Source organism: Vicia villosa, linkage group LG7 (genome assembly GCF_029867415.1).
Source record: "Vicia villosa cultivar HV-30 ecotype Madison, WI linkage group LG7, Vvil1.0, whole genome shotgun sequence".
NCBI lineage: Eukaryota > Viridiplantae > Streptophyta > Magnoliopsida > Fabales > Fabaceae > Vicia > Vicia villosa.
In genome coordinates this window covers 42,059,549-42,068,875 of record NC_081186.1, presented here as the reverse complement: position 1 = coordinate 42,068,875, position 9,327 = coordinate 42,059,549, and the positions used below count along the sequence as shown (strand labels likewise).

General features: G+C 39.2%; 1 protein-coding gene across 1 annotated transcript; it reads right to left on the bottom strand.

The window, feature by feature from the left end:
- Nucleotides 1-7,218: 7,218 nt before the first annotated feature.
- LOC131618930 (uncharacterized) lies at nt 7,219-8,388 on the bottom strand. The gene has a single exon (XM_058890079.1). It carries the CDS (start codon nt 8,386-8,388, stop codon nt 7,219-7,221), a length of 1,170 nt encoding a protein of 389 aa, XP_058746062.1.
- Between the last annotated feature and the right edge of the window lie 939 nt (nt 8,389-9,327).

Here is a 9,327-nt window from a genome sequence, read left to right as displayed (position 1 = left end):
TTTCCTACTATGAAATATAGTAGCGGTATGATCTTCATCGATATTTATTAAGTATTTTAAAAGTTGAAAAGAAAAGAAGGAAAACTAGCCTAAGATGAACAACTAGCCTAAGTGTTATGAGAATCTCTAAATGTTAGGATTAAAAAGCGGTATGAGAATATAAGCATAAGCGGAGATCGAAATTACAAAAATTAGTGTAAAATGGCTAACATAAACACCTGAAAATATGGTACAAAACATGATTCAAAATATTGCACAAAATGAATTAAAAGATACTACTTTTTATGAGAATTTTACATGAGAAAAAGAATTCAAAACTAAGCAAAAGAGAAATAAATAATTAGCCTAAACTAATATTTTTGTATGGATTATTTTATGTCAAAAATTAGTATCAATGTCTAAAAGTAAGCGCTTTCATTATCTAAAAGAAATAGGAAAAAAAATCTAATTAAAACCTAAATCTATTAATGAAAAATAAAAGGAAACAGAGGGGTGTGGATCTGAGTTTACGGTGTAAATAGCAATTGGGCGCAGGGCCAGGCCTGGCCCAAAGTTGTTTTTGTTGCAGAATTTTGTTTAGCCAAAAAATGGCGCAGCATTGGGCCTTATGGGGGTGAAGATAGCAAGAACTTAACGCAAGGCCCAGAAACAATCTTGTTGTTTGATCCAATTCATTATTCCTTCAGAATTAATAAGATTTTGTTAATTAAGATAGTTAAGTCAATTAATCAGGAATTAAACTTTATATTATACACGAATCATGCCAATTGATTAATCAAATTAATAACATTATATAAAAAAAAATAATAAAACGAAAGAGGATTTAGGGTTACATTACTCTGCGACGTTCCCAATTCTCTCTGCTTCTTCCTCTTCACGATGAACGGCGCGGCTATTCCTCCGATCCACACTCAGCTCAATCGAAAACAAGTTCGGTACCTCTTCAATCTTGATCGTCGGTCCTTCTTCTTCCCTTTTAGTAGAACTCACGTGACGCTGATGCGATGGTGTCGAAGATCGAGTGAAGGCGAACGGTGATGAACGGATTGAGGCTATGGCCGTTTTGCGGTGATGTTGACTCGTTCGTCCGGTAACATAGTGGTGAAGATGCTGGAATCGTTGAGTTGACGACGAAGATGATGATGAAGATTATGGCATTGAAAGAGCGATGAAGCTCTGTTTATGGTGCTTGAAGAAACGATGAAGATGATGAAGGAATCGTGAGTGGGAAGGATGAACTCTGAAGATTGGAGAAGATGAAGTTTGTTACTGGTTTGTTACCGATTCTTTTTCTTCTTTTTTTTTCTATTGCGATTTTTTTTTTGACATCAATTCCCTTTTTTTTCTGTTATCTGAGTTTTTGTTGCAGAGTGAATGAAAGATTGAGATGAAGTGAGGGTGAGGAAGATTCAGTTTGAAGGCTATGGAGAAGATGAGGGAGGCTGAAGGAGAATGATGAATGCGGAGATGGATGAAGATGAATGTGATTGTGGTTCTGAATTCAGAGAGTGAGAGAGTGATGATGAAGTGTGAGTTGTGGAGGAGTGGAGGAATGATGGGGTGAATTGTGGAAGAATGGTGGAGGCCGTGAAATGGTGAGGCTGATTCTGTTATATAGGTTGGAGAGGGAGAGAGTTCAGTTAGAGCTTGAATGATTGGAGCCCTTGGATCGAGAGAGTTTGTTATGTGATGAATGGAGGAGATTGAGTCTGATTAAGAGGTTAGTTACAATCTGTTACAAACCGCTTTTTTTTCCTGTTATGTTAGTTATGGACTTGGTTAGGTTGTTATAACGGTTATAGATCGGTTAGAAAGTTCTGTTATGAGGTTGTTATCATTCTGTTAGTTATAACAGTTAGGGTGTTATTTGGATAGGTAAAAATTCTGTTATAGCTGTTAGTAAGCTAGGTGTAACGAAATTCTGTTAGGACGGTTGTAGGTTTATGAAAGTTAGTTGTGATGGTGGGTTTTTTATTTGAATGCAGAACTGTGTAGGTGAATGGCTGCTGGTTCTTTTTGTATTGACTGAAACTGGGAATTTTTGTTAGAGTTAGGAATGTATGTGATATGATGGCGGGTTGCCGTTTGGTAATGGTTTGATTTAACAGGTGACTTCTAACATTGAATGGGCATTGTCACTGAATAAATCTTATGTCATTTTTGCAGGGCTGTATGTAAAGGTGAAGGTGGCTGAATGCTGTTCAATTTTGAACTGTGTTTGGTTAATTGCAGGTTGTGGTATGCTGTTTGGATAGATTCTCATGAAAGCAAGAGATGGCGAACTGTTTTCTCCTAAGATTGCCCATGGACATTCAGCCATTTGTAATTGCAGGGCCAGCAGTAGAGATGACTTGAAGATAGCATGGAGACATGAAGAATCAAGGGCAGAATTAGGATGAGTTCATGATGATGATGATTTTTTTCTTCGTAATAGGCTTGAATTGTAATAGATAATCTGAGAGTAAATCCTTAATATTATATATTGAAACCTGTACTATGAGAACTTTTTTGTAATAGTTTCTTTGAATGGAATTTTGGTTTTGAATATGGTTGAAAGTGTAACATGGTCTTTCTTCTTTCAAAGCTGAATTAATTCTTCCCTCCTTTGCTTTTGAATGAGAGCCATACCAATTGCCAAAATGGCCAAAAATAATAGTAATCGGCCAACTAAAAAGTCAACCTTCCCCACTTGATTTTTTTTTTACCAAAAGCCAACTTATATAAGCCTCTTTTCTTCTTTGCAATGACATAGTAATAGGGGACCCAATCTTCGACCTTGTAGGGAAATAAACCCTAATTCATATTCTTGAAGATTACCCTTGTAGCTTAGTAGAGAAGAAATAGATAGTGTCCATACTTCAAAACCCTACTTCCATAGTTCAATACTTCAAAATTTTAAATAAATCAAACTTGAGTGAAATAGAAGTCCCAATTTTAGATCCTTGACCCTAATGTCAGATTTATTTACTAATGATGCATGGTGAGTTAGATGACCTACTGAATGAAATTATGAGATGCATAAGCCAATTATGACTAAAATCAGATGGGCAAATTTTGGGGTGCAACAAGTTCAACAACACAAGGCATCAACCTTCAACTCATTGCCATTTAGGCTATCATCTCATTCCACAACGCAACTATGATTTCATTTTCATTATGGGCAACATTCACAACAATCATCATAAATCTTACTATAACATATTATGTCCAAATTATAACTTGTATGGTCTTCCTATGTCTACTTAAGTCTTATTAATCAAGGGAACTCCGAAAGGTATTCATCTTACTCAAGAAGCGGAAGAAAATCATAAAAACGGGAAGTTCTGCACACTAGCCTGATCATACGCACACAACTAGCCCATACGCATATGCCCCCTTCCCATATGCGTACCACCAGAACCAAATTTGCACTAAAATTCCTCCCATACGCGTATCACATTCCCATACGCGTATGACCTCCCTTCCATACACGTACCATACGCATTCCACCAGAAGGTTGCGCTATGTTGGGACAGGGCTGCGTATCATACGCGTATAGCCCCTGGGCTTGTCCCTCATACGCGTATGGCCCAACCCCATACGCGTACCATACGCAAACTGACAGAAATTTTGTTTTTTCCAGATCTGCATTCGCACCAGTTCGTTCTCACCTGTTTTCATCACTTCCAGTCTGCGATTTTAAGCTTAAAACAACTTATTTTTCATCTATTAACTCATACCTTTCATCTAGATTCATTAACCAATTATTCTACATCAATTTTACCTGATAACCACTCAACTTCTACTCATCAAATTGGACAGTTATACATTCAGATTCAGTTTTCTCTTATGAACATAACAACAACTCAACCAACAACCAAATCCACATCATAATTCAATAATCCGTTCGCCCAGAAATCATACAGTATTATTAGTCATGAAAAACAACACACAATTCAAGTCAATTCACACATCAAGGGAGAATAAAACTTATCAATTATAAAACCTAAAGAGGGGAAGGAACCCTCACTTCCCTCTCATGTTTAGGTCACCATTTAAAGAACCCATTCTCCCCCTTACCTTGGATTGAAGCTTGAATTTCCTCAACAATGGTGGAGTTCTTCTATCTCTTGCCCTAGCCTCTTCTCTGAATTTCACGTTCTTCACTAATGTTCACTAATCTCCCTTTTTCCTCTTATATCCTTATTATTTTTATTAAAACATCACTAATTATTAAATTACTATTGGGCTTAGTACACACCCCCCATCAACTAATTACACACTTAGTTTATATTAATTAAATTACCCTATAATTATATTATATTTAAATTAATAAATTAATAAAATAATAATTAAAATATCAATTTAAGCATCAAATACATCAATAAATACGAAATAAATTAAATATCGGAATCGGGGCGTTACAACTCTCCCCCACTTACGATATTTTCGTCCTCGAAAATCTTACATCGTTCAAACAACTTGCGGTAGGAGTCCCGCATCTTGCTCTCCATTTCCACGTCATGCTTTCTCCGGTAGTCCCCGTCCAGACTACTTTCACCAACAGAATATCTTTACCTCTAAGGGACTTTATCTCACGATCCGTGATCCGAATCGGCATCGTCTCTACCGTAAGATTCTCTCTCACTTGCACATCATCCATATGAAATCACGTGAGATGGGTCTGGAACATACTTCCGAAGTTGTGACACATGAAACACATCGTTCAGATTCGAAAGGTTAGGCGGTAACGCCACTCTATAAGTAACAGTCCCAACTCTCTCCGAAATCTGATAAGGACCAATAAATCGTGAAGTTAGCTTCTTAGACTTCAGGGCACGACCAACACCGGTCACAGGTGTGACTCTTAGAAATACATGATCACCTGCTTCAAATTCTAACTATTTCCTTCGCTTATCATGATAACTTTTCTGTCTACTCTTCGAATCCTTCATCTTTTCCCGGATTAACTTTACCTTCTCTGTAGTTTCTCGTACAATTTCCGGTCCAAGTACTACGCCTTCGCCTGATTCGTGCTAAACATAGCGGAGGCCTACACCTTCGACCGTACAACGCTTCAAAAGGTGCCATTCCGATGCTAGAATGGTGACTGTTATTATAAGTAAACTCGATCAACGGAAGATGAGCATCCCACGAACCTCCTTGTTCGAGAACACATGCTCTCAACAAATCCGCTAAAGACTGAATAGTTCTTTCAGTTTGGCCATCCGTCTGTGGATGATACGTCGAACTCAGCCTCAACTTAGAACCTAAACCTTCTGGCAAGCTCTTCCAAAAAATAGAAGTGAATCTCGGATCCCTATCCGACACAATGCACAAAGGAATACCATGCAACTTCACAATCACTCTGACATAGATCTCGGCCAACTTTGCCACTGGATATGTGATGTTAATAGGTATGAAATGAGTTGATTTTGTAAGCCTATCAACAATTACCCATATCGAATCGTGTCCACTCGCAGTATTAGGCAACCCCGTTACGAAATCCATCGAAATGCTATCCCACTTCCATTCTGGAATTTCTAACGGTTGCATCAACCCTGCAGGCTTCTGGTGTTCAATCATCGATTTTTGACAAGTTAAGCAAGCATACACAAACCGTGCCACGTATTCTTTCATTCTTGGCCACCAAAATATCTTCTTCAAGTCCTGATACATCTTAGTAGCCCCAGGATGAATACTCAAGTTACTCCGATGACCTTCTTCTAAAATCATCCTCCTCATATTATCATCATCAGGGATACAGATTCGATCCTGTAATCTCAACACACCTTGCGCGTCCATTTTAAAATCACTCTTCATGGATCGCCCACAACCAACTATAATGTCTACCATTTTCACATCCAATTTATGAGCCTCCTTGATACTGTTCAGAAAGTCATTATCAATTTTAAGCATTCCCAACCTGACACTCTGCGGTGTCACTTCACAAACCAAGCTCATATCTCGGAATTGCTCGATCAATTCTAACTCTTTACCCATCATAGCTGACATGTGCAAGGTCTTCCGACTTAAGGCATCAGCTACAACATTTGCTTTACCGGGATGATAGTTCAACCAGAAATCATAATCTTTCAGCAATTCTAACCATCTTCGTTGTCTCATGTTCAGCTCCTTCTGGTCAAACAGGTATTTTAAACTCTTATGGTCACTATAAACTTTGAATCTAGAACCATATAGATGATGTCTCCAAATCTTTAGTACGAAAACAACAGCAGCGAGTTCCAAATCATGTGTAGGGTAGTTCTTTTCATGAATTCTCAGTTGCCTCGACGCATAAGCAATCACCTTACCGTTCTGCATAAGGACACCACCTAAACCCATCAGAGAAGCATCACAATAAATGACGAGAGGTTCTCCTGGATTTGGTAATGTCAAAACCGGAGCTGTCGTTAATCTCTTCTTCAATTCTACAAAACTTTCCTCGCATTGTGCATCCCATATGAACACTTTACCCTTACACGTCAACTTGGTTAACGGAAGTGCCAACTTTGAAAACCCTTCAATAAACCGTCTGTAGTAACCGGCTAAACCAAAGAAACTTCTGATCTCAGTAGCTAACTTTGGAGTTTCCCATTGTAACACAACATCCACCTTAGATGGATCTACAACAATGCCACTACCAGATATGACATGTCCCAGAAAACTGACTTCTTTCAACCAGAATTCACACTTGGACAACTTCGCATATAACTTCCTTTCTTTCAACACTTGCAATACCACCCTCAAATGATCTGAATGCTCTTGCTCTGATTTAGAATATATCAAGATGTCGTCTATGAATACCACGACAAACTGATCTAGATACTCACGGAAAATACGGTTCATATACTCCATGAATACTCCTGGCGCATTCATAACACCAAAGGGCATCACCGAATACTCATAATGTACATATCTTGTTCTGAACGCTGTCTTCTGAACATCTTCATCTTTAACTTTAATCTGATGATAACCCGACCTCAGGTCAATCTTGCTAAAAACACTCGCACCCATCAATTGGTCCATCAAATCATCTATTCTCGGTAGCGGGTACTTATTCTTAATGGTTACTTTATTCAGCTATCTATAATACACACAAAGCCTCATGCTTCCATCCTTTTTCTTTACTAACAGCACTGGAGCTCCCCACGGCGATACACTTGGTTTGACAAACTTCTTCTCAAGTAGGTCCTCTAATTGCTTCTTTAATTCCGTCGATTCGGATGCAGACATCCTTTATGGTGCCATAGAAACAGGTCTGGTACCAGGTACAAGATCAATCGTAAACTCAATTCCTCTTTTTGGCGGCACGTTAGGAATTTCGTCAGGCAAAACTTCAGGAAATTCACGCACCACCGGTAGCTCATCGATGATATTCTGATTCTCGATTGACAATGTTGCCATCAACGAGAACATCTCTGCTTCTTCCTTCAACAACTGTTGTACCTGCTTAGATGACACTAAACCAGCTTCTTCCTCCTCGGCAGTTGAAAATCTCACAGTCTTGTTATAACAATTGATGTGAGCATAGTTATATTCTAACCAGTTCATTCCCAAAATTACGTCTAGCCCGGCTAATGGCAAACACACTAAATCAACAGCAAAGTCCCTGTCGAAGATCGACAACGGACACTTTAAACAAACAAGAGATGTAGTCGCAGATCCTTTAGCTGGAACCTCAACTACCATCTCGCCATTCATAGAAGATAGCACAAGACCCAATCTTTCAACATATTCAGCAGCAATAAAACAATGTGTAGCACCAGTATCGATAATGGTAATTAAAGGTATACTATTGATGAAACAAGTACCTCTAATGAGTCTGTCCTCAGTGCTTGTCTGAGTACCAGCCAACGCGAACACCTTACTACCAGCTCGTGCCTTCTTCGGCTTCTGACATTGACTTCCAATATGTCCTTCTTCGCCGCAATTAAAACAAACCACTTCTTTATGTCTACATTTAGACATCATATGACCAGTCTTGCCACAATGGAAACACTTCTTAACTTCGTTAGTGCAGTAAGTACTCTTGTGACCAGCCTTTCCACACTTAAAACACACAATCGGGGCAGGAGCACCTCCCCCACTTGTTCTCTGGCCCGGAGCAGCCCTCTGTTTGCCCTTGCCAGCTGGAGCGTCATAAGGCTTGCCTCGTTGCTGATTCGGCTTGCCTCTTCTATCACTGACAATCTTATAATGAGCGACATTATCTTCCTTAAAAATTCTGCAGGTGTCTACCAAGTTAGGAAAAATGCGGATCTGCTGATACCCTATAGCCTTCTTGATTTCAGAGCGCAACCCGTTCTCAAACTTGATGCACTTTGAAAATTTTGCACCCTCCCCATCAAAGTGTGGATAAAATTTGGCCAATTCAGTGAACTTCGCAGCATAGTCAGTCACCAACATGTTCCCCTGTTTCAGTTCGAGGAATTCAATTTCTTTCTTACCACGGACACTCTAAGGATAATAATTCCTCAGAAATTCTCTTCGGAACACAGCCCAAGTGATCTCTTCACATGCAGCTTCTAATTTTTAACGTGTTGCTAGCCACCAGTCGTCAGCTTCGATTGCTAGTATATGCGTCGCATAGCGAACTTTCTGTGCCTGAGTACAATCCATTATGCGGAAGATCCTCTCGATCTCCTTCAACCACTCTAATTCTCCATCGGGGTCATGCTTGCCTTTGAAGACCGGCGGGTTCTCCCTCTGGAAGGTAGCCAAACTGCGAGATCCAGCATTCTCACCAGCATTCGGTTGTTGTTCCAGAGCTTGAGCCATAGCCTCAAAAGCAGCAGCAATCGCTTCATCGTTTCGTCCAGCCATTTTAACTAAGCACTGCAACAGAAACATAGTTAGATAACGAGATTAACAATACTCGATTGTTAGCGACTCAACTACTTGGTCAGACGGACCGACCTGCTCTGATACCAAATGTAACACCCCACTTTCCCATACGAATATAGATATATATAATAAAAGACGAAAATAATCAGAGTAATACAAGTAGGATGTCACATCTTCTAACAAAGATCCACAATAACATCGCTTCATTTAATAAATTCTCATTAAAACAAAATCCAATACCCCAGCGGAAATTAAAACGGCTTAGTAGTCCTCATGGCACTTCAGCCTCAACAAAATAAATCATCTCTACTAAATAGATGGTCCAACAATAATATCAAAATAAATATACGTAACAATTAACAAATAACTGAAAAGAAAACAAGATACAACGCATCCCAAAACTCCCGTGTTACGTATCAGGGCGACTCCTAAGACTCGATCAAGTAACACTCGAAAATCCAAGCGCTACTCTGGTACCTGGTTATCTGTACTTCCGAAGAA